The sequence below is a fragment of the Wickerhamomyces anomalus genome (assembly GCF_001661255.1).
Source record: "Wickerhamomyces anomalus NRRL Y-366-8 unplaced genomic scaffold WICANscaffold_1, whole genome shotgun sequence".
Classification (NCBI taxonomy): Eukaryota; Fungi; Ascomycota; class Saccharomycetes; order Phaffomycetales; family Wickerhamomycetaceae; genus Hansenula; species Hansenula anomala.
Window position 1 is genome coordinate 1,495,735 of NW_017567110.1, and position 24,313 is coordinate 1,520,047.

The window sequence follows — 24,313 nt, forward strand, 5'->3', positions numbered from 1 at the left end:
AATCCACAATTAAAAGACACACATTTAATGAATCTTCATTAATGAGCTTTGAAAGTTTTAGAGTTGAACCATGGATCAGACATAAAATACAATGAAATTATCAAATAGTCAATTGAAAGACACAGTCATTAATACATATATACAATATTCATTCATCTTTGTTTCTCTTGTAGTTATTTCTTTGATAAACCTGACAAACCAAAATAAAAATCGTTTAACCATCACAAATCATAATGCCAAAAATTAAACACACAGGATGCAAAGATGCAGAGATTCTAGTTATTCATTTAAATTGTTTTTGAACAAAATGGATAATGATTGGAGTGGCCCATAATGCAGCAGCAATGTAAACTGAAGTGATGACAGTGTTATTAGTTTGAGCTTGGTGAGCTTTTTTTTCTTCTTCACTTAAAGGTTGACCTCCACCGAACATGATTTATGGTATAGTTTTAGTTTATAAATTGATATTTCAATTTTCCAAAGAGTTTTTGATGTTGATTTTGATTGACTTTGGCTCATTTGCTGAAAAAAAAACTGGATTTTTACCCGGTTTTTCGTCTGATTGAGATTCGCGAATTTTAACTGATTTGGATTTGAACATTTGAATTGAATTGAGAATAACAAACAGCTTAAAGGTTCAGATTCTATTGGAAATCAAGTGGCAAATGAGTGAAGAGCATAGTCCTGAAGTGCCTCAAGAAGAGGAACAAGTTGAGCAAGTGGAAGAACCAACTTCTGAAGTGAATGATGGTGGTGAAGAAGAACAACAAGATAATAATGAGGATGTTGATGAATTAGCTGAAGTTGATGAAGATAAAGCTGAATTAGAACATGATAAGGCAGAGGCTAATGAATTTGATGATTATCAAGACTTGACCAAATTGAAAGCTCGTAAACGTTCAAATATCGTTCCAGAAAGTTCACAATCACCAAGACCAGGTAGAAGAAGTAGTATTGAACCAAATAATAATGATTATGAAGATTATGATCAAGCTTCACTAGCTCAATCAGATGAAGCTACTAAAAGACGTCAAGAATTAGAAGCCCGTTTAGATCGTGCATTAAAGAAACCAAAGATGAAGAAGAGAAAAGGTGAAGATGATTTAACAAATGATGAAGATGAGTTAATTCAAATATTGAAGAATCAAATGGATGTTGCAGCAAAGAAAGATGCTGAATTAATTGAAAACCAAAGTGGTATTGCAATTAATAAGATTCAACTATTACCAAAAGTTCGTGATATTTTATCAAAGGCAAATTTAGCAGAAGTTATATTGGATAATAATTTATTGGCAGAAGTTAGACAATGGTTAGAACCATTACCTGATGCATCATTACCTTCATATGAGATTCAAAAGACATTATTCAGTGCATTATTAAAATTACCAATTAATACAAATCATTTAAGAGAATCTGGGATTGGTAAGATTTTATTATTTTATCAAAAATCTAAAAGGGTTGAACCAAAGATTAAAAGAGTTGCAGATAAATTAATTTCAGATTGGACAAGACCAATCATTGGGGCATCAGATAATTATCGTGATAAACAATTCCATTCAATTGATTATGATGCATTAAAACATAAGAAGAAATTGAAAACAAGTGCTGAAAAAATCCATATTGATAATAGTGAGAAATCAATTTATGAACAACAAGCTGCAAGAAGAAATAGAGCAGCTGCACCTGTTCCAACTGTTACTGATTATAAATTTGCCCCAAAATCAAGATTAGAACGTGCACCTCAAAGTATTATGAATGCTGGTGTTGGTACTTCATTAAATAGAGATGATCAATTCAAGAGAATTAATCAAAGATTAACAGGAAGAAAAGGGTCATCTAAAAAAGGTGGTGTTAGTATTGAAGGTAGAGGTATGGGATTGTAAGTAAATGTAATGATTTAAGAATAATGTATTCTGTAGTATCTACAAAGTTTCCTTACACTCATTTTTTTTCTAAATTAATAACTCATGTGCATACCAGATAAAAATATACAAAAGAAAAATACCACATTTTGCTTATGATCTTGGTTTTTCTTTCTTTTCTTTCCATAAAGCTAATAATGAAACACCAGAAACTTTAACAACTTTGAATCTAACACCTGGAATATCACCCTTAGCTTTACCTTTTCTACCAAAACCGGCCAATAAAACTTCATCATTTTCATCAACAAAGTTTAAACAACCATCATTTGGAACGAAAGCGGTAACTCTTTTACCATTTTTAATTAATTGAACACGAACACATTTTCTAATAGCAGAGTTTGGTTGTTTTGATTCAATACCAATTTTTTCTAAAACAATACCTTTGGCATGGGAAGAACCACCAAATGGAGATGATTTGAAAGCAGTACCCAATAAACGAGCTTTGTATGATTGTTCAGCCCAACGGCTATTGAAATTTGTTAGTATTTAAAATTCTTAGGATGTTTCGATGTTGCGGATTGCTTTGGGGTATGAGAATGATCATGATCTATTGAAATAACACTATCCATTTAATTCCTCTTTTGCTGATACTCTCTTGTCATTTTTCACTTTCTCTTCTTTATAATCTTCTTTTATTGACTTCTCTATTTCAATCATTGATATAATCACTCCCCTAAGACACTCCATACAACATAATAAAAACCATTCTTGTAATCACTTACTTGTTTCTTCTGTGGACACGTAATTTTCTAGCGGAGTTCAATCCTCTTGGTTTACCTTTACCCATCTTGATATATGAATTTGTGTTGATCTAAGTATTAAAAGAAGAGTTGTGTTAATTGTGATAAAAATTGAAAAAGATTTTTTAATGGGATTCTACTTCTTTGGACGGTGCTTATGTCATCACCTTACTTTCGCGAAATTGTGAATTTTGGAGACGGAAAAAAAAGAGTCGCGGTAGGGGGTTTTGGGAAGGGGACACAGATATTAAAAGTGGTGTTGGGGTGTAAAGCAGGGCTATTTTGCAGGGTCATGTGACGTACTAATGAGTCATGTGATTAGGTCTTGATATGGTTTTTCTTTCTTTCATAGAGGCTATCTATATTTGTTTACTTTACATTTCAATAAGGTACAGCCATGTCCACCACAGATCTTTTAATTGCTGATTATCTCAAACGGAAGGGGTTCTCAAGCACTCTTAAATCATTTGAATCTGAACTAGGTATAATTTCACATCCATTAAACTATGAACCATTAGAAGATATTGTTCAGGATCGTTTAAAATATCTTGATCATGATATAAACAATGATAATGTAAAACCTAATAATAAGATTGAACATGCTGATATTTTCTCAAAGTGGAAGGATGGTTCTAGGATTACTAAGAATGTTTTGATGGATCATAATCAATTGATTATTCATATTTCTAAAGGGGTGTTAAAAATTAATAATAAATTGAAGAAGGTTGTATTTATAACTTCATCTGATAAAAAATTAACAATTATCGACCTCGAAAGTTTGAAAGTGATAAGGGTTCTGGAGAATCTACATACAAGTGTTGGGAAATGTTCATATGTTATTAATGGTAGTGATAAGTTCTTAAGTTGTGGTATGGATGGGAAGATTAAATTATTTAAACTGGATGAAGATAAAGTTTCAATGATTAGTGAAGTTCAATTACATAAAAGACTGGTCACTGATTTCAAAGTATGGATTGATCAAGACGATGGAACACCATTCATTTGTTCAATTGGTTGGGATTTCCAATTGAAAATATCAAGAATAGTAAACGATTCAATTGAAATCATTTCAAATTTTAAATTATTATCAAATGCAACATCAATTGAATTAGGAATTTATGGAAAGACACCTATTGTGTTTTTAACAAGATTAGACTCTACACAACTAAGTCTATTCACATTTAAACAACCCCATATTTTTGAAATATCTAGAATTTCATTAAACGATGCAGAATTTTCCACACATGGATTCACACCAATGAGTATATCATTAACATCTCACAAGCTCGATTCCAATACATTTATCGCTGTGGGTACTTCACATGTTCCATACATGAGATTAATCATTATAAAATTACCACCACTGGATCCATTATTAACAAATCTTGAAATCGAAACTGAACAACACCTAACCTCGGCACAAGTGCATCGTGGGTTAATAATTGGTAATTATAATACATTATCACCACAGGATAAGTATTCCCAGGGGGTTGTGCATTGGAGAAATGATGGGTCTGGGGTTTGGATAAGTGGTGATGATGGGATTATTAGGGGTTTAGATTTGAAGAATGGTGAAGTTGTTCAAGAGCATAAAGGTCATGACAAGAGGATAAAGTGTTTGGTTGTGGATGAGTTACAAGGTCAGGGGGAAGTTTTGATTAGTTCTGGGATTGATAAGAAATTGATATATTGGAGTTGATCATGTATATTTAACGTTTAAGTAAAGCTGGTCTTTGACGAAGTTTGATCAAGAGGAATATTGTTTTGAATAATACGGTGATTTGATCTTTAAACATGAAAATGAAACCTTGAACAAGGACGCCTTTTGTTAATTGAGGTAATATACCTTTCCATAATGCAGGTACACCTTCATTTTTAACCAAATATTTTAAAACACTTTGGAAAGATTTTAAATCTTGATTGTTTTTATCATCATTTTTTTGCAACATTGCCTTTGATATAATTAAAGGTTGAGTAATTATTGTAGCCAACATTTTGGATAATACACCTAATGTAAATGATTCATGTGGAGATAAAAGAGACTTCATAGGGAAAAACAATTGTTTCAATCTTTCAAAAGAGGCATAAGTTATTGAAGGATTTGTAGTCAATACTAAACTAACTTTTAAACCTCTCCAAAATCCAGTGACACCATCCTCTTGCAAGATATTTTCAGCAGTTTTAATTAAAGTTGGATTTTTCTCTGGACTAACTTGTTGTCTTGTTGAAATGACACTTATTGGGGAAGTGAAGAATTGTCCTAAAGCAGCAGCAACCATACCCAATAACAATTCCTCTGGAGTGGAATTGATTAATCTCCATTTTTTCAAAGTTTTAATTCTTAACCATAATTTACGAACAAATGAATACCAATAGAAATAAGTAAATGATTGAGTAGCAGTGCCTAATAAGGATGAAGATAATCCTCTATACCAACCTTTTATACCTTGTTTGTGATAGATTTTGATCAATGCATCTAGTGAGTTTTTGTATAATAATTCGGTATCTTCATCATCTGGGGTTTGCTTTAGTTCTAGTTGAGTCTGGATGACAGTTTTAACGAGATCCAAGGGGTATATTATTGTGTTTGCGATGATGGAGGCACTTGCTCCGTAGATGGCAGACTCGATATTTGACATTGTTTTGGATAAAGAAGAATTGTGGATTTAGATTATAAAAGTAGATAACCAGAGTATTTATATCACTTTTCTTCATAGTGATAATTCCAATTGAGTTAATCGCTTTCTCCAAAAAAATGGACCGGTCCGAGCAACTGCGTTTGTTCCGAGGCTGATTGAATTAGTGGAGAGAATGAAATAATTGAAAAACTAATAGATTAATTGATTAAATAACTAATTAATAGATCATTATATCATAGATTATATTATATCTTAATTAATTAACTATATCAGAACCGTATCTCATGTGGCAGTACCCTGTGCTCTCTCCCATCGCTTCTCACACTCTCTCCCAGATCCCTACCCATGCTCTTTCTCATATCAAAAGCATCTTTCAAATCATTAACCACTGAAGTGTCCTGAGGATACTCATGCTCTCCTCCATAATACCCAATCACTCTTCTAAATACACTGTAACCCAACTTCTCATACAGATTAATAGCCAACTGATTATCAACTTTAACAAATAAATCAATAAACCTAGTCTCGTGAGGTTTAGCATCAGTCATATATTCCAAATTATCACATAGATATGAAGCCAATCCGATTCTTCTATAATAATGATTTATAGTCACTGCGGTGATATGTGTATGCCATAATTCATTAGAACCTTCAGTCTTACCCATCATATAACCTGATATATTGTCATTGAATTCTTCACTTTTGAAAAATAATGAAGGCCATTGGGTAAGATATTCTAAATAAAACCCAATGTTAAAATTTTCAGTCAACGTGTCTAAATTGATTGCGTTTAATTTGAACAAGTCAGTTGCTTGGAATGGAGTAAGTGAGGACATTTTGACTTAATTGATTGATCTAATTTAATTGATTATTAGTTTATGAATTTCATTCATTCATTTTTTCAGAATTACTGATCCTTGTCGAAATGACAGATTAATTTTCAAGTTCGAAAAAAACATCAATTGAACCAAAATTTGACACCATTCAACACAATTTAAATTGAATAAAAGTCATTAAGAATGTCGCAATATATTGGAAGAACAATCTCCTTAATCTCCAGTAAAGGGATCCGGTGAGTATACCATTTTTCTTTATTGATTTGGAATCATCTAACACTCCACAGTTATGTTGGTATCTTGGATGATGTTAACGGTGAAGAATCAACAGTCACTTTGAAAAACGTCCAACCTTTTGGTACTGAAGGTAGATTAAACGATCCTTCAAAAGAGATAGCCCCTTCCAATGACGTTTATCCAGTCGTTGTGTTTAGAGGTTCAGATGTTCATGATTTATCAGTTTTAGATGATCCAGCTCCAACACCAACTCCATCAACAAATAATCAACAAACTCAATCACAACAAGTTCCAACCCCAACTCCATCAGAAACAGCTACTCAACAATCACCTCCATCCCAACCATCTTCAACAGTCCCACAACCTCAACCACAACCAACCCCTCAACAAAGACCACAAAGACAACAACAACAACAACAAAGATATGATAATTTTGCCTCAACTAGAGAATTACCTAAAAATGATTTTGATTTCGAACAAAACAATGCAAAATTTGATGATAAAGTTGAAGAATTGAAGAATGAGCAACAACCTGAACAATCTGAACAACCTGAACAACCTGCATATGATAAAAAAAAATCATTCTTTGATACAATTTCAAACTCGAATGATCGACCAGAAAGACCAAACTCCAACAATGGAAATAACCGTGGTGGATTTAGAAGAGGTCGTGGTCGTGGTGGTAGAGGTCGTGGTAGGGGGAACTATCGTGGTGAATCAAAACCAGCATGGGCTTAATATATCTACAAATAGAACAAAAAAATCATCATTCTCATTATTGTAATTCATAAATATCATACTCTTGTCTGTTTAAACCCCATTGATTTAAACAACTTTACACCATAATCTCGTCCATTTTGTGCAACGTAGGTTAACCACGGTTTAGCGACTAATAGGATGGATGTCCATAGTATGCCCTGGATCAAGGGCATGATTATAACGTCTTTTAAAATCACTTGGATTATTATACTTGGTGTGATTGGGACTGGTTCATTAGGGTTGTTGTTTAGTTTTTGGATGGATGAACTGGATGATGCTTTTGATTGTAATGAGCGATGGAAGGAGGATTCGAATCGTAGGTCTGGGATTGGGATTTGGGTGGACATCTTAAAGACTAGTCAATTGATAACTAATTAACCAATATAATAATTAATCAATATAGTAATTAACCAATATAATAGTTAATAGCTAATAGTTAATAGTTAATTGATTTAATAATTATAATTCGATTCATTTTCAATTTGCGGGTAAACTTCGCGAATTCATTTTCATGTTTTTCAACGTCAAATTCAAAACATGAAAATTAATCAAATGGCCAATATTACAAACATCCAGATCAATTACAATACACTCCACAATGAGTTCTGGTCCTAGCATAAACATAAGAAAAACAGCCAGTGATGAAGTGGACTTCGTGCTCTCAAACGTGGACTTGGCCCTAGCTAATTCCCTAAGAAGAGTGATGATTTCCGAAATACCAACATTAGCTATAGATTCGGTAGAAATTGAAACAAATACAAGTGTCCTTGCTGATGAATTCTTAGCCCATAGATTAGGTTTGATCCCTTTGCAAAGTGTTGATGTGGATCAACTATCATATTCAAGAGATTGTACTTGTGATGATTATTGTAATAAATGTTCAGTGGAGTTGGAATTAAGAGTTCGTGCTGATCAAGATAGTACTTTAAATGTTTATTCAAAAGATTTATATATAGTTTCATCAAATACTCATCTAAATATCGGGCATCCAATCATCACAGATAGAGAACAAAATGGGGTTTTGATTTGTAAATTAAGAAATGAACAAGAATTAATCATTAGATGTATTGCTAAAAAAGGTATTTCAAAAGAACATGCTAAATGGTCTCCATGTGCTGCTATTGGATTTGAATATGATCCTTGGAATAAATTAAAACATACCGATTATTGGTATGAAGAAGATATAGATGAAGAATGGCCAAAATCTGAAAATTGTGAATATGAAGATCCTCCAAACCCTGAAGAACCTTTTGATTTTAAAGCTGAACCAAATAAATTTTATGTTAATGTGGAAACTATTGGTTCACTCACTCCTGATCAAGTTGTATTAAGAGGGATTGATGAATTACAAAAAAAAGTGGCTGGGATAGTCATGTCTTTGAATCAAGATGGTAATAGAACTGCTTATGGTGGGAATCATTCTCAATATAATGGTGGTGCTTTTTCAACTTATTCTCGTGGAGCTGGATCTCAATATAATAATAATGGTGCCGGAGGTAATGCTTCAGCTTATGGTGGTAATGCTTCAACTTATGGTCAATACGGTGGTGCAAACTACTGAATGGGGGAAAAAGTGTATAGATAAAATGCAAATTAGTATAATAGTATAATGTTTATTTACCTTTATTCCATTCAACACAATCTTGAAATTTCACAAGTTTGCCTCCAAATATATCTAATGCACTTCCAAAAGTTAAATCAACTTTTCCCTTACTTAACCTCTCCACAGTTTTCAAATCATCAATATTCTTTGCACCACCAGCATAAGTAATTGGAATATCACACCATTCACTTAATTTTGAAACCAATTCTTCATCAATCCCTTTACATAACCCTTCAACATCAGCCGCATGAACCAAGAATTCATCACAATTTTCACTCAATTCTTTAAAATTTTCATAATTCAATTCAAAATTGGTTAATGTTTGCCATTTATTAATTGCCACAACCCATTTAACTTCATCGCCTTCAACAATTGGCTTTCTTTTACAACTCAAATCAACAACTATCCTCTCCTTCCCAATCAATTCACTCAATTTAACCAATCTTTCTTTACTAAACTCACCTTGCGGGAATAACCAAGAAGTTATAATAACATGACTAGCACCATTCTCTATCCAATACTGAGCATTCTCATAATTCACACCACCACCAATCTGCAACTCACCAGGCCATGTCCTTAGTGCCTCCAGCGCAGCTTCATCATTCGCTTTATTCGAACCTAGTTTGATCACATGGGTCCCCTTGACATTGTGCTCTTTGTACAATGAAGCATAATAGGATGAAGGTTGAGTTGAAACGAAATTTGTGGATAATTGGCCATGATCTTGGGAATTGGCATTGGCGTTGTTGTTGTCGTCGCTGTGGAGTGTTCCTCCCACGATCTGCTTGACTTGGCCCGAGTGGATGTCGATGCACCCTCTGAAACGTGTCATATTGAGGATTGGTGTATTAAATGGCTTTGTTTAATGGTTGTTTTATGATTCATCTTTTCGAATTTGGTGATGGAGTGGCCGGTTCCAAAATGTGGATAAAGACAAAAAAAAAATTTGAGATGAGCTTTTTGTATAGAGGCGAATAGAATATAAACAAAGTTGATTGGGAAAATGGGTGGAAATGACGATGATGCGGAATATTTGAGACAGATTGAGATCCAGAGACGGAATTTTGAGGCCCAGTTTGGGTCTATTGAGGAGATGGGTTATGAGGACAAGACAAAAGTGTCTGATACTGAATCTTTGAGTAGTGATGATGATGATGATGATGAAGAATCAGATAGTGATGATGAGTTGATAAGTGGAAGTGATGATAGTGAAGATGATAAAGATGATGATGATGAAATAGGATCAGAAGAAGAATTCAAAGGATTTGATGAACCACAACCAAAAGTTATCAAGTTCAAAGATACAACAAGAGAATATCAAGAACCTACAAAAGAACAAAAAAAATTATTGAAAAGTGGTAAAGCTCCATCATTACTCGCAAAATCTAAACCAACAATAGAAAAACCTAAAACTAAAGAAGATAAAGAAAATTTTGATAATGATCTTGAATTACAAAGATTCTTGAATGAATCTCATATTTTATCAAATTTTAAAAATAAAGAATCTGGTGCTGACCTAACTTTACAAACACTAGATCATGAAGAACCAATAGGTGCAGCAAATCGTCATATCCTACAATCAAGATTACAAAAACTAAGTAGTGTTAATGGTGTTGCTAAGAAAAATTTAAGTAAAATGCCAATGAGTATAAGAAAAGGTATGGTTAAGAATAGAATTGAAAAAATTGCCAAATTTGAAAAAGATGCTAAAGAAGGTGATATCATTTTGAGTAAAGTTAAAAAGGGTGAATTAAGAGATATTGGTGGTTCTGTTAGTATTTCTGAAAGAATTGGAACTGGGTTGAAAAATAATAAGAAATTAAAACATAGAGATCGTGGGTTAAAGATTCAAAGTGTTGGGAAAAGTACAAGAAATGGATTAATCATTAGTCAAAGAGAAATTGATAGAATTAATGGTACTGGTGGTGGTCGTGGTAAAGGTAGAGGTAAAGGTAGAGGTGGTAGAAGATAGAAGTTGCTAATGAACTTGATATAAACTAATTAATAGTAGTGCTAGGTTAGAAGTGCTACAAAAATGAAATATAATGAATATAATAAATGTCATCACTATTAAAAACTAAAAAATCATTGTACGTTAAATTATTATGGGATATCATCATGACGAAATAAACTATTATGCAAACAACATCAAAACTGAAACAATTATTGAAAATAATGAAAATGATTCATAACTTGCACCATTTGAATGTGAAACTGATGAAGTGGATGAGCCCGCAAATTGAACAAATCCAGTAGCGGTTGGTGATGCACTTGAAGCAGCTAATGAACCTGATGTCTTTGTGGAATCATCTGAAGTGCCTGTTGAAGAAGAATCTGAATCTGATGAAGTCTTTGAACCTTTTGATGATGAGGATGATGAGGATAAAGAACTTGATGATGATGCAGATGATGATGAATCTTTATCTGGATCCAGTCCAGAAGCATCTTTTGAACCTAATTCAGTTTCATCATCAGTAATCATGATATATTCTGTATCAAATAATTTAGAATTGTTATAAACATAAGCATTATCACCTTCGATCAAAGTACCTTGAGGAGGATCATAACATTGAACTTCAATACTTTTCAAAAACATATAATAATAGCCATAGTCTTTAATATCATCTGAATCCCAATTGATATTACCACCAGCCCATTCAACAGTACCAACAGCATTTGTTTTAGCACCGGCAGGCCATAAGGAAACTTGAACTCTTGATGGAGTTTGAGGATAATAATATCTTTTTGTTGTTTCATTATAAGTATCCTCTTTTTTCAATACTCTTTTAGCATCACCATCAATTAACCAGGTGATTTGTTCTGGAGTCCAATCAATTTCAAAAGTGTGATAATTTTCAAAAGTATCTGAAACATTAGCATGGAAAGAATTTGTATAATTTAAAACAGCTTGATAATAATAATTAGTTTCTGCACTTTCTAAATTATAACCAACAAATTCATAATCAATTTCATCTTGAGAATTTGAAAATAAGATAAAAGCTGAAACAACACCTGCTAAATGGGAACTTTTCAAAGTTGCACTAACTTTACCATACCAAACATAACGAGTTGAAGATAAAACAGTACCAGAAGATTGGTTTGGCATGGCTAAGATCATTGAATCATCATAATCTGCAATAAATCCACTATAAACCCAATCAGTATCATCTGGATTACCTAAATAATCATTTATATCTTTTGCAACTTCAGTATCTTTGAATTCAGTTGTGAAGTTCTTACAAACTGGCATTGCCATACATGCTTCCTTTTTAAATGAAAAATGAGGATTACAACCACCTAAACAATTCATACCAGTACCACATACCCCATATTGAGAACAGCATGGTAAATCTTCTGGACAGTTTGATGTGGCATTACAATAGATGGTTTTGTATTTATCATTATCTGAATCATCAGCAGCAACCACTATTGATACCAGTAGTAGTGATATTATAAGTGAAAGTCTTTGTATGAACATCATTTTGATGTGATGTGAGTGTGTGTGTTTAGTTGTAGATTGGGTTTCCAAAAGAAAAGAGGATTTCCAGTAGGTATTTATACCAGATCTCGAGGAATGTGTTTTTATGTATTTTGTCCAAGCCCAGAATGGGGCATGGCATGAACCAACTTTTTCCAAAGGAGCTGCTCTACGCCAAAATGCCCGATGCTAAAACGTACAATTCCTATTTGACAAATGCTCACGAAGTACATTGCCCAAACTGTACGTTATTACGTCTCCTTTGGGGGAATTCTTTGTTGCAATTGGGCCATTTCCAAAGTGTTTGCATGAAAAATTTTCTTTTCTTTTTCGTTTTTTTTTTCGATTTTTCGAGTCGTAAAAGAAAAATGTAAACAAACGTGACAATGCTCATCGAAGATCCATTTTTAGTGTGAATATGGAGATCATTGATAATAGAAAATTGGAATACAGAAAGAAAGAGAATAGACAAATAATGGAAAATATACAATCATCAAAGGATATTTATAAAGTCTATTCAATTGTATCAACCAAAAGCCGTTCAAACCCGCAGCCTGCAACACGTAGATTTAATGTGCCCCAAAAGGGAAATTATCTGAAACCACGGCTTTGGTGAAACAATAAAACAATCAACAGCTAGAAAGAAAGAAAGGCTGTTTTTAAAAAGGTAAAGAAGAAAAGCCAAATGACTGGATGGTTTCATTTAACCACCGTATACCCCACTGAAAACACTTCTAATTTGTTCTTCGTTATAACCAGAGTACAAACACAATTGTAACATGATTCTTGATTTTTGAGGATTCAAATAACCAGATGAGATATATTCCTTCAATGGAGCAGTGACTGGGACTGAACCATCCATTGTTCTTCTTGATCTAACAATTGGAATGTTATATTTGGCCATCAATTCTTCTAAAACGGTATAACCAGTTGCAGTCCAACTACCAGCACCGGAACCTGCTAAAACAATACCTTTAGCACCTCTTTCCTCAACTGCATAACGAACCAATTCAGGATCTAAACCTTGGTAAGAATACAAAATAACAACTTCTGGGATTTGTGAAGCATCTGTAACATTTGAAATATCAAAATAATGATAACCATTTGGCCTAACTGGTGGGAAAAAAAATTCAACATCATTATTCAAAAAAGTACCCAAAAACCCTTGTTCCACAGCTTTAAAAGTATCAACTGTATTGGCATTTGTCTTTGTTGCCCAAAAAGCAGAATTTATACGATCATTGAAAGGAATTAAAGTACCACGACCTTTAGCCTCTTCAGAGCCTGCAATACTAACAGCTTGATATAAATTCATTGAACCATCTGCAGAAATGGCAGTTGCGGGTCTCATTGCACCAACAACACAGATAGGTTTTTCAGTTTTGATGGTTAAATCTAAAAAGAAGGCAGTTTCTTCTAAAGTATCAGTACCATGAGTAACAACAGCACCATCAATTTCATCATTTAATAAAGATTGGGAAACATTATGATATAATGGAATTAAATGAGTATAATTAACTGAACTTGAACCAACATTTGAAACTTGAAGAAATTCAATATTTGCAGCTTTTGCTAGATCAGGAATCGATTCAACTAGATCAGCAACTGTTAAACCTAATTCATAACCAGCAGTTTGTGAACCTGAACCACCTCTCGATGCAATTGTACCACCTGTACCAAAGATTTTAACTGTTGGTAAACTAGCATTTTTTGGAACTGGAGAATCTTCTCTTTTCAATAATGGGACTGCTTGAGTTGATGTGATTAATGAAAGTAAGATTGATGCTAAGATAGTTTTGGATAAAAGCATTGTTTGAAGATATGACTATTGACGATATTAATTTGAATTGAATGGATGAAGCAATTGAAGAGTGGATCTTTAACTCATTTTATACTTGAAATGGACCAGTATGTGATAATTAATCGCTCCACTAAGCTTTCATCTTGCTGAACGCATCGCTTCCCTATTTGGGTATTTGAGATCACTACCTTCGTATACCCTTACTGATACGTATGCAAATAATCTTCACCAATGAAGTAGCCTCCGTTGGTGTAATCTTTATCCAATTTGCGGACTTTCATGATCTTGGCTTGACACTTTCCTCGAGGAACTTTATCGTAACCTGGCGGCCATTCGACGTTATCTTTAGCGGGATTAAAGACACTGACTCTGACTAAACAACCCTGTTGAAACATAAATGTTGAAACTTGGAACTATCCAGTTTGATGAGAAAGGCTTTCATAAATCAATTGTATCTATATCACATCAATCCAGGAGTTAAGCAGCTAAGTATCGCTTTGTAGCTTCAAGTGGATCCTTCACGAATCATCAACGCCTTTGGAGAAAACACTATCAGACAAGAACACTTTGATTGTACCATCACAAGAACCAATCATAAGTGTTCATGATCAGAAGCCCTGTATAAGTATGTGATTTATATAATATCTTCCCAAATGAGGTATACTTAGTGGCTTAAACGAGTTGCATAATGGGATGTTCAACGATTTCTCGAGGATTTCTTATCTCGGATCAATCTCTCGGGATTATTTTCAAAGAGTCCAGGGTCCAGGGAGGCTTGGGAAAAAGATATTGAAAACTAAGGCCTGATATGTTTCGTTTAAAGCATGAAGAGTTGAGAATTGAGCACCAAATGAGGTGTGCCATTGGTGATTTTGTTTATTGGTCTTGACTTTTGGTTTGGATCTATTTGCTGTCTCTCGAATCACATACAGCTCAACTAGACAACCGGTTCAGTTCGCAGTTATATTAACTTTAAAGTAGCTTTAGCAAAAGCTTTTAATAGTAATATCAATTGTTAATGGCCATAAAATGGATCGCTGCCATGGCTAGTTATGACCTTAAAATTATCAATCATGAATTCAAAGTTTGATCAATTGCAGCGCGACCCTTTCCAAAATGGCAGACCAGATTACAAGAATATCACATGACCAAATTTTCAGAATGATGATGTAATATAATACTCGTAGTGTTTTTAGCCTTACGCATGAAAACTACCGCAAAAACCCGTCATGATGCAAATTTAAACAGGGCTACCGTTGGAAAGAGCATGATGGGCTCATTGGTCCATCTGTGTACTGCGAAGAAATATCAACCTCATTGGTGGGTTTATTGATGCTCTTGCAGCAAGGTTCAACGGCTTTTACACTATTTCACAAAAAAGTTGACTCAACTTGAGGCGAAAACGAAAATTTTTATCGAGAGCTAAACAATTGAAAATAATCTTGGCTGGGCTCAACTATCAAATGTAGGTTGATAAGGATTAGAAATACAGTGTAGTTTAAAGAAGTGGAGAGTGGTTCAAAGACCCAAAGATGTTGATATCGTAATAGAATTATTGTACCAAGTACTCACACGAACAGTACTTTTGTTAATGATTGGCGTACTCGTGTGACTGTATTCCTGAACCAAAGGATCAAGTTCCCGATATAGGAAAGCTCCAGTTAGCGGACGTTGAGGCAACCAATTTCTGATAATCTAGATGTGGTGTAACAATTGATGTCCTTTGATACCTATGAATCTGGTTGAAACGATGAATTGATGAAATACTAAAAGACACAATTGACCATGTAATCTATACCTCCAAAACTACTCTCCCATAGCTCTTCTCTTCAGTAAAACCACCCTTTCAAACTCCAGATTTGATACAACAATCGGTGAAATCGTAGGTACAAAAGGGCCCACGTGGGTTTTCTCAGTACAGTAAAAAAAAGACGATACCGGTAGGAACACTACTCCTTGTTGATGACATAATCACCCTCGCTATAAACTCTTACTACCACATCCTGAAATTAAAAAGCTCATAGGGAAACACCATATTTACAACCACAAGACTCTTCCTTCAACTCACACTACTAGAACCCACAAACCACTCTAGCCCATACTATTAAAGGACAGTGCCCTCATGGACAACAACTGGATTTTCGATCAGTCATCCTCAGCTGCAACTCAGGTTGCAACAACACCTTCAAGCTCGGCTAATAATCACGGTGCTTCAACTGCTAATGCTGCTACTATGAATACTCATAATGCTCAAGAATCCAATTCATCCACTAATAACAATACTTTCACTCCTTCACAAACTCATTCTTTCCTGAATTTTGACTCTCCTTCCAATCACTCTGAATCTCATAATAGTCATACTAATGGGGGTGGGAACTCAAACCATCATCAAAATTTCAATCAACAAATGTCGAGTTTGGACTATTTGGATCCTACTGCTCATTTGAAAAAAGATGGTGAATGGTCTCAACTTCCAGACTTTAATGATATTGATATGAGTATGAATTTTTTCCAAAATGACCCCAACAATAATGGTGGTTCTAGCCATGATATCATTTTGGGTTCTCATATGGACCATGATGAGCAACAACAACTTCATAATCAACATCAACACCAGCCAATCATTCATCAACAACAGCAACAGCAGCACCATCATATGAATGGGAACGCAGCTTCAGTGCCTCCAACTCCTCAATCTTTTGACGTTACACATTATGCAAATAGTTCAAATTCATCGTTTATTCAAAATTTTGATTCACCTCAAATAGATCATCAATCTCAAAACACAACTACCACTTCAATCAGACCAGATGTTGTCTTTACACCTTTAGTTTCACCAGCAGTTACTCCCTTGGAGTCTATGATCAATAAGAATAATAACAATCAACACAATCATAATGGTAATTCCAACTTTTTTTCACCATTGACTTCACCTGCCTTAGAAGCCAAATCACCAATGAGATTGAAAAAATCATCAACTTCATCACCTCAAGATGATAATAATGGTAACATATCCGCCAATAAGAAAAAATACAGCAAGAGGAAAACTCCAGGAAACACGCCAATTGTCGGCCCAACCATTCCAGGTCGTATTGCCAAACAATCACCAATAATAAAAGCCAAAAGATCATCATCTTATGCAAACAACATACAACACCACCAACATTCCAATTCCATATCCTCTGAATATAGTGAAATGACACCATTGCCAGATCCAAGCGTGGAATCTTCAACAAGCTCAATGGCGCCGCCTCCTTCATCAAAACCACCAATTACGCGCCGTCGTTCCACCAAGAAGGACTCAACACAACCAGCTACACCTGCAACTTTGATGAATTTTAAATTGGAATCATCCAATTCTCCAGTCATTTTACCTTCAAATGATCGTGTCAACCTGCCCTCTCAACATGAACTTCCTTCATCTCAATCAAGACGTTCCTCTGAAGATAACGATACAAAGAAAACTTCACACAAGTTGGCGGAACAAGGCAGAAGAAATAGAATGAATCAAGCCATAATGGATTTGGGGACTTTGATACCTGAGGAATTACAAGCTACTGTTAGTATACCTAGTAAGGCAACCACTGTGGAATTGGCAACTAGTTATATCTTATCATTGAGAGAGGAAGTTAGAAGATTGAGAGAAGGTATAGAAAGTGATGAAAGTGTTAGTCCGTTGGAGACGAAATAAATAATGAAACATTTTTAATGCTGTGCTATTGAAATAATGAATATCTGTGGTGTTTTTATGGATTTGCTTTAACATGAGAATTTTATGCTGCCACCCAAAACTTTCTATGCTGTGATGATTAAAAAACAAAAGAAAGAATTTCAATTCGTGTATATTAAGTATTATTCACATTAATTTTTTATTTACACCCTCCACCAATTCTTCCAGGTTCTCTTTTCTGTCAAGACTGCCTTTTTAACTTCATCAATAACAATACTTTCAGTATCTGACCCATAAATATCTCTTTTATCATCCAGTTTAACTTCTCTAACGAAAAACATTAGCACCAACATTGGTCCAATTATCCCCAATGCTGTATACCCTATTATTTGGATAGTTTCTCTATATGCTTTAGAAATTGCAATCCTTTCTATTGAACCTTTTTGGTACTTTAGGGCAACATTTATAGACTTGTAAATCTTTGTAGCATTCTTTTTCTCTTCAATTGGTAAATATTTTTGTAATTTGTCTAAAAGCAATTCATTCCAAATCCCTCCAGCAATTGCATTACCAATTAACGAACCAACCATACTAAAAGCTAAGAAAAACCCAGTAGACATGGCTATTCCTCCAACACCAGCAATACCTTGAATTGTAACTTGTAATGAACACTGATACAAGGCTCTACCAACACCTGTGAAGATCTCCATAACATATAATAAAATTGTACGTTCCATGACACCATCACGATTCATAAACCAAACTAATAATCCATGACCAATGATCAAAACGGGGACACCAACCAATACAAATACTTTGGTTCTATGTGTAAATTTCATTAACACACCAGTGATCACAGATGCAATATCAATTGAAATTTTCTTAGCATTATCAATTCTTGTAGCTTGTCCAGCTGTGTAATAACCACCAACTTGTAAAACTGTTGAAAAATACGTATTAAAAGTTGAATTCTCACATGCATCTAACGCAACCATTATTAATGTGATGATGATTGTGGTGTATGATAATGATTGTGGTGGGATAAATGGAATTCTTCCCTTGAATGGTTTATGTTTAGACATTGCGTTCCATGTAATGAATCCAACGATTATCAAAAAACCAACCACAATCATGGCAATGAGACGACCTTCTGACCATCTGTATGGTGCTTGTTTCCCAGTTAATGTGAATGGGATGAAAAATAAAGCAATACCGAAAACTAGTAGCACTCCTCCAATTATATCTAATTCATAAATCAATAAATGTTTAGCCTTTGCCCGTAAATTTTGTAAAACTTTTGGACTTTTTCTAACACCTTTGGCCTTTGCCTTATGGTCCACAATCAACATAGTTATAGTTAAAGGTATAGTGCAAACACCTAAAATAATTGCAAAGCTACCATAAGCCCATCTCCATGAAGATTTCTCCAAAAACGCATCCTGGATATAAGAGCCAGCATAACTCGAAGGAACACCAGAAATCGCATTAGGTAAAGTTGACCAAATTGCTCTATTGACCAAAGTTGTTGTATCTGCTAAAAAAATCTGTTGAAATAGTTTAAACCCAATACGACCCAATGCGAAAAAGATCTCTGCAACAACATAACTTGCACCATTTTTACAAGTTGCAAACAAGACATAAGCTAAAGCATAACTTAGCACAGTGAGTCCAAACCCTTCACCACGGCCTAATAAATCAGCCACTTTGGCTAACAATGGATATCCACAGACTGCAGTGATTTTATAAACAACTTGTGCAGTGGAGATTAATGAATGATTGTTGAAACTTGAAGTTGCAAATGAATTCAATGAACTTGTTGAATCAGCGGCGAAACTTTCCACAAATGTGGTGAGTATTAAAATACCATATGCTGTATATAATAATGACTTGGACCAAGCGTTATGGAATTGTGAGTTTGTGGAGTTTTCTGAAGTTGAACTTGCGTTATCTGGTTCAATCTCTTTGATTTGTTTTGATTCTTCTGACATTACTTGTTTGAAGAAGATCTCTTTTCACAATGAAGGTCTGATATGGGACGTGATTCATTCTTATATATACAAGTGAACTAGGATCTGGGATGCCATACCAGTTGTAGTCAGTTAAGGATCTTCAATTGAATCAATTTGGACTTTGATGGATTTTTCACACCTTTTTTCCCATTTCTTTTTAGGTTAGGTACTTCTGAGTTTTATTGTTTTAACGAAGAAGATGGGTCCACTTTTCTGCGCAAGTTGAATGAATATGTCTCTAGATCAAACATGAGCAAAATATTCCAGCCACTTGGAGTTCAGTAATATCCAAAGAATTGTACCTCTTGAGTTGTAATTCCTCATTCCGTTCGACATAAATGCGGCTAAATGAATTAGACTTTAGGACCCTTTGAGAAGCTTATAATTCTTGATCAACAGCCACTTGCCCAACCGAAGACCAACTCAAGAGCATCAAACAGATATCAACTCTTTAAATCAAGCATCGAGTTATGAGCTAAAAAGCACTCATTGTCTCACGGTCAACATCCTTCTCTAGCCAATTGCAAACTTGGCAACCTCCCACTTGAAGTTTGTTTTTCTTCAGGCGTTTGCCTTCAAAAGCCGATGCTCAAACCGTCTCCAGTTGATCAGTTTTATCTACAAGATCAGTTCTCAGTGCCTCTGGCTCCATAATCCATGACTTCAAGCATCAAGACAGGAGAATATTTCAAAAACAAATGAACGATCATTTATGAGGAATTGTGTGCCTTGGGCTCATAGCTCACAGCCCTTTTTTCGCGATTGTTGACCCTCTTCTAATGACAGAGCCCAAGTATTTCTCTGATTAACGCGTGAGAATCTTGATCCTTAACCATTAATGTAACGCGTTTACAAAACTACCCAATAACCAAATGGATGATCATTGAATATGGAGGATAAAAGACCAACTGTTGACTGGTCTCTTCCAAAAGAGTTATGGCTCAAGATCTCGAATGACCTTGATATGGAGGATTCCCTAGCACTTGCAAACGTCAACAGACAACTACGATCTATTTTCAAAACAAAGGAGCTGTTGATAATCCAAGCTAAGAAAAGATGGTTTTCAGCAGGTGACCAATCGATTGATAAACCGGATCTTGGTGATCTTTGGGAAGAATTCAATGTTTTTGAACATTGTTTGCGCCGTGTGAAGATTGATCAATATCTCTTGCAAAGATTACAGGATGTAACGAAAATGACAGATGGCCTTGAAATTTTCGATGAGATGGAGGATATTATTGATCACGGTGACGCTTTTATTCCAATAGCTTTGAAGTTGGTGGATCAGTATGAGGAATTGACATTGAGATATTATGCTATTCAGTTCTTAATGGCAAGAAGACATTCCGTGGCGTTTGATACAATCGATGAATATTATGAGAAAATCAATCACCAAAACGATTCCTCTTTGAATGAGCTGCCAGAAGATTTAGTGTTCAAATTGTGTCACTTGGATCCTGCGTTTGATAAATTACTACCGCACAGAAACAAAGTTTTAAATGAAGTGGTGAAATTGGTCAAGCAAGCTGAATTATCCAAAGAATCTCCCGATTATTTGAGGTCTATGATTTCATTGGTTCATTCCAGTTTTATTAAAACGGTAAAGTTTCATGAATATGCATTTTATGACAGTGAAGAGGATAAAAGTATTATGAGGCTCTACGCTGGTGAAACTGCAGGACCCACTATTTATCAGATTGCAATATACCAGAAAATTCTCAGTTTGCTAGAAATAAAATCAGAACTTTCACCGGGATTTCTCATCTTTCCAGGAAATGGCCAATCAAATCAAAAGCTGTACGTTCAAATGCTGTCGCTACATGATATTGAAATCCTGACACATGATGAATTCCTCGGACTTCTCAGCTCTTTGCATTTAGATGCGTTACAAATGAATAAGATTTCAAGTCCTATTCAATCTGATTTTCTCATAAATGCCGTGCTTGCTCCAGGGGAAACAGATTCTTTACGAATTCAGCTTATGGAAGGGGAGGTGGATATGAACAGAGATGAAGTTTATCCATCATCTAGAATTGAGTTGCCGCCTACTTTCTTCACAGTTGCATTTCATTATTGGATGCACACACCTTCAGATTTACAAGGAATAGACTCACTTATTACTTTAACTCTTCCCAGAATGGTATTTGGGGATATGCCACTTACATATATTTTGATCAGAGAGTCCAGCTTTTTCGAAAATCCGATCGATGATTTAAACATGTCCATACAAGATGCATTCTTCTATGATTTTGAAAAAATGAATCTTTGTGATGATGACAGTGAGGGCTCACTTTTGGAAGAACTTAATATAAACATTGAATTCAGATTAGGTGACATCGTATACGATAATGAGGGAACCGTTGGTGTTATATGTCATGCTTTTTACAATAAAGAAACTTCTGGTCCCTTATACATCCTTTACATTGGAAATGATGATTTTATAGGTGTCGACGAGGTGGTGCTTAACAAGAATCCGAAAGAAAGTGAAATGTGGATGTTTTTGGAGGATCAAAAGTACATGGGACCTTTCTTTCATCGGTATGACAACAAGCAGAAAAGATTTGTACCAACTGAGCGTTTGCTGTATGAATCTTCCCTTTCATATCTTGAGGATTAAACTATAAAACTTTATGATTATGTTTTTGGAATAATGTAGCCTACTTATAGTCGCGAAAATCTCAAACAAAAACAAAAACAAAAATGTTATCGATCTGACTTTTCTTAACCTCAACTTCAAACAATTGCAAGTGTCTCGCTGAGCCTGGCTATCCATCATGAGATGTGGCTTGCTATCACTATCTGCAGACACATGGTATGAAGTTGCAGAACTGCTAGATATTAAGGACATTTTCAGCCTCAGGTCTGTCAATAGGCAACTATATCAAGTATTTTCATCAAATAGAATCTGGAGGTCCCTCTCACAGGCCAGATGGTTTTCAATAGATGACCAGCCCTCGGTCATGTTGAAAGAGGTGCAAGATTGCTGTACATATTATAGAAATCGAAATCGCAATGACTTGAAAGTTCAAAAGCTAATCACCAAGATGGCAAGATCAGAAGACCCAAATGAGATTTTTGAAATTGGTTGGAGTATCATAAGAATGAATTACAGAGCTGTGCCCATTTTGAATGAGTTGAGACAATTTAAAAGTGATTTATCCGTGAGGTACTATGCATTTGTGTTGTTAATGTCTATAAGGCATTCTGAAGCATTCCGTGCAATTGATGCTTTGAAATCCAGCTCTTTGAATACAGTCACTTCTGCTGAAGAATTCTTCTTTCAAATGAGCTATATTGATCCTGCTTTTGATGATTTATTGCCCTTTAGAAAATCCGTGATAGAGGAAGTTATAGAGAAGGTTCAGTGTCATCCATCTTATAAAGAGACGTCACCGGCAAGTTTTAAGGTTTTGTTGATTAGATCAGTCTTTCTAAATGTTGTTCAAAAGTGCTCAATAGTCAAGGGAATAAATTGTCTTGAAGATAATTCTATTTTAAGAGTTTATGCTGGAGAGGTTGATGGTGATGGATTGATATTCCAGTCAATAATTCAAAAGATTGCTTCATATTTTGATATCAAGACAGTATTGACAAAATCATTTTTCATCATTGAAGATAAAACGTTCAATACAGGATACTCTTATGCCCTTTTGGATGGAGATAGGGCAAAAGTCTATAGTCGGGCTCATGTTTTGAGAACCATTAGACTCTCATCTGAGGATTTGGATAAATTTTTGGCCCCAGTCACATTGAATTACCTCATTGGATTCATATTTGATAGCCGTCATGATCCCTTATACACAATGTTTGATGCTTCCTTATATGATAAAATATATCGCTCTTCACAAATTGGTGCCGTCCCTGATATCAATTTGATGTTCAATATGTACGTTAGAGGAGTATTACAAGGTGTTGAATTCTCACCATTTTCTCCAGTTGCGGCCAACTGTGCTAATGATCAGATGCTATCCAAAAACTTTGTTGAGATTGTGTCAAGATCAATGCCATTTGATTTGATACATACTCAATCGCATTTATGCTTCCAGGAGTTTTTTAGCATTGAGCCTGTCAAGAAAGCGATAGCTAATGATTATTACAAATTTCAGGGATTCCATCTTCAGCCAGAGACGAGAGAAGACTCCACAGAAGTTTATCAAATTGGAGATGTGATTTATCACGAGCGTTCTGCAAAATATGGTATTATTTTTGGTCGCAAATGCTTGGCCGGTGGCTCCGTTTATTACAACACTTTTACAGATTATGGAGATTTAACAATCTATGAGAGTAATAGTATAAGAAAAATTAAAAATGTGAGTCAGGATATTTACCATTTTGTCACAAGAGAAGGATGGATAGGAATGTTTTTCACTCATTTCGATAAAGCTGAAAATAAATTTGTCCCAACAAAGCATCTACTGAAATTATATCCAAATCTATAGAGCAATCATTTTACATACCCTTGAATTTAACGACTAATGATTACGATAGGTTAATTTTGTAGAAATGAAGTCTTTATGCCAAACTTAGTGGTTAAGCACTCTGGTCCTTTGAGAGGACCCCATTTGGAAAAAAAATACAGTAAAAGTTAGTGATCTCATCAAGCACACCTAGACGACTTA

General features: G+C 34.8%; 14 protein-coding genes across 14 annotated transcripts; 6 read left to right on the plus strand and 8 right to left on the minus strand.

Annotated features, from left to right (window-relative positions):
- Nucleotides 1–283: 283 nt before the first annotated feature.
- On the minus strand, nucleotides 284–433 carry TOM5 (Tom5p; the record flags this gene model as incomplete). Its single annotated transcript, XM_019181200.1, has 1 exon — nucleotides 284–433. One exon carries the CDS (start codon nucleotides 431–433, stop codon nucleotides 284–286), a length of 150 nt encoding a protein of 49 aa, XP_019041407.1.
- A 688-nt stretch (nucleotides 434–1,121) lies between these two features.
- SPN1 (transcription factor SPN1) lies at nucleotides 1,122–1,834 on the plus strand (the record flags this gene model as incomplete). Its single annotated transcript, XM_019182534.1, has 1 exon — nucleotides 1,122–1,834. A coding segment is annotated over exon 1 (684 nt), but the record flags the coding sequence as incomplete, so codon positions are not given.
- A 181-nt stretch (nucleotides 1,835–2,015) lies between these two features.
- Nucleotides 2,016–3,121, minus strand: RPS23B (40S ribosomal protein uS12; the record flags this gene model as incomplete). The annotated part of the gene is made up of 2 exons (XM_019182632.1): nucleotides 2,645–3,121; nucleotides 2,016–2,388 (listed from the first exon to the last, which is right to left on the minus strand). Exons 1-2 carry the CDS (start codon nucleotides 2,707–2,709, stop codon nucleotides 2,016–2,018), a joined length of 438 nt encoding a protein of 145 aa, XP_019041409.1. The 5' UTR covers nucleotides 2,710–3,121.
- A 1-nt stretch (nucleotide 3,122) lies between these two features.
- On the plus strand, nucleotides 3,123–4,434 carry WICANDRAFT_87413 (uncharacterized protein). Its single transcript, XM_019186112.1, has one exon. The coding sequence runs from the start codon at nucleotides 3,534–3,536 to the stop codon at nucleotides 4,359–4,361; it is 828 nt and encodes a 275-aa protein (XP_019041410.1). The 5' UTR covers nucleotides 3,123–3,533; the 3' UTR covers nucleotides 4,362–4,434.
- ANT1 (Ant1p) lies at nucleotides 4,411–5,301 on the minus strand (the record flags this gene model as incomplete). The annotated part of the gene is made up of 1 exon (XM_019180815.1): nucleotides 4,411–5,301. A coding segment is annotated over one exon (891 nt), but the record flags the coding sequence as incomplete, so codon positions are not given.
- Nucleotides 5,302–5,570: 269 nt separating this feature from the next.
- On the minus strand, nucleotides 5,571–6,137 carry NAT3 (peptide alpha-N-acetyltransferase complex B subunit NAT3; the record flags this gene model as incomplete). The annotated part of the gene is made up of 1 exon (XM_019181315.1): nucleotides 5,571–6,137. One exon carries the CDS (start codon nucleotides 6,135–6,137, stop codon nucleotides 5,571–5,573), a length of 567 nt encoding a protein of 188 aa, XP_019041412.1.
- A 183-nt stretch (nucleotides 6,138–6,320) lies between these two features.
- SCD6 (Scd6p) lies at nucleotides 6,321–7,112 on the plus strand (the record flags this gene model as incomplete). Its single annotated transcript, XM_019184371.1, has 2 exons — nucleotides 6,321–6,373; nucleotides 6,425–7,112. 2 exons carry the CDS (start codon nucleotides 6,321–6,323, stop codon nucleotides 7,110–7,112), a joined length of 741 nt encoding a protein of 246 aa, XP_019041413.1.
- A 1,279-nt stretch (nucleotides 7,113–8,391) lies between these two features.
- On the minus strand, nucleotides 8,392–9,831 carry HIS6 (1-(5-phosphoribosyl)-5- ((5-phosphoribosylamino)methylideneamino)imidazole-4-carboxamide isomerase HIS6). Its single transcript, XM_019182535.1, has one exon. It carries the CDS (start codon nucleotides 9,566–9,568, stop codon nucleotides 8,747–8,749), a length of 822 nt encoding a protein of 273 aa, XP_019041414.1. The 5' UTR covers nucleotides 9,569–9,831; the 3' UTR covers nucleotides 8,392–8,746.
- Nucleotides 9,832–10,846: 1,015 nt separating this feature from the next.
- On the minus strand, nucleotides 10,847–12,507 carry WICANDRAFT_98752 (glycoside hydrolase family 16 protein; the record flags this gene model as incomplete). The annotated part of the gene is made up of 3 exons (XM_019186667.1): nucleotides 10,847–12,162; nucleotides 12,415–12,419; nucleotides 12,470–12,507. The coding sequence occupies 3 exons, from the start codon at nucleotides 12,505–12,507 to the stop codon at nucleotides 10,871–10,873; spliced, it is 1,335 nt and encodes a 444-aa protein (XP_019041415.1). The 3' UTR covers nucleotides 10,847–10,870.
- Nucleotides 12,508–12,917: 410 nt separating this feature from the next.
- Nucleotides 12,918–14,024, minus strand: WICANDRAFT_82299 (uncharacterized protein; the record flags this gene model as incomplete). The annotated part of the gene is made up of 1 exon (XM_019185363.1): nucleotides 12,918–14,024. The coding sequence occupies one exon, from the start codon at nucleotides 14,022–14,024 to the stop codon at nucleotides 12,918–12,920; it is 1,107 nt and encodes a 368-aa protein (XP_019041416.1).
- A 2,113-nt stretch (nucleotides 14,025–16,137) lies between these two features.
- WICANDRAFT_82300 (phosphate-sensing transcription factor PHO4) lies at nucleotides 16,138–17,706 on the plus strand (the record flags this gene model as incomplete). The annotated part of the gene is made up of 1 exon (XM_019185364.1): nucleotides 16,138–17,706. The coding sequence occupies one exon, from the start codon at nucleotides 16,138–16,140 to the stop codon at nucleotides 17,704–17,706; it is 1,569 nt and encodes a 522-aa protein (XP_019041417.1).
- Nucleotides 17,707–17,888: 182 nt separating this feature from the next.
- Nucleotides 17,889–19,699, minus strand: WICANDRAFT_98754 (uncharacterized protein; the record flags this gene model as incomplete). The annotated part of the gene is made up of 1 exon (XM_019186668.1): nucleotides 17,889–19,699. Exon 1 carries the CDS (start codon nucleotides 19,671–19,673, stop codon nucleotides 17,889–17,891), a length of 1,785 nt encoding a protein of 594 aa, XP_019041418.1. The 5' UTR covers nucleotides 19,674–19,699.
- Nucleotides 19,700–20,583: 884 nt separating this feature from the next.
- On the plus strand, nucleotides 20,584–22,311 carry WICANDRAFT_103022 (uncharacterized protein; the record flags this gene model as incomplete). The annotated part of the gene is made up of 1 exon (XM_019180368.1): nucleotides 20,584–22,311. The coding sequence occupies one exon, from the start codon at nucleotides 20,584–20,586 to the stop codon at nucleotides 22,309–22,311; it is 1,728 nt and encodes a 575-aa protein (XP_019041419.1).
- A 157-nt stretch (nucleotides 22,312–22,468) lies between these two features.
- Nucleotides 22,469–24,133, plus strand: WICANDRAFT_76392 (SCF ubiquitin ligase complex subunit MDM30; the record flags this gene model as incomplete). Its single annotated transcript, XM_019184372.1, has 1 exon — nucleotides 22,469–24,133. One exon carries the CDS (start codon nucleotides 22,469–22,471, stop codon nucleotides 24,131–24,133), a length of 1,665 nt encoding a protein of 554 aa, XP_019041420.1.
- Between the last annotated feature and the right edge of the window lie 180 nt (nucleotides 24,134–24,313).

Excerpts from the sequence above, each read along its gene's own strand:
- HIS6 (XM_019182535.1), bottom strand. The coding sequence starts at position 9,568 with ATGACACGTTTCAGAGGGTGCATCGACATCCACTCGGGCCAAGTCAAG.
- WICANDRAFT_87413 (XM_019186112.1), top strand. The coding sequence starts at position 3,534 with ATGGATGGGAAGATTAAATTATTTAAACTGGATGAAGATAAAGTTTCA.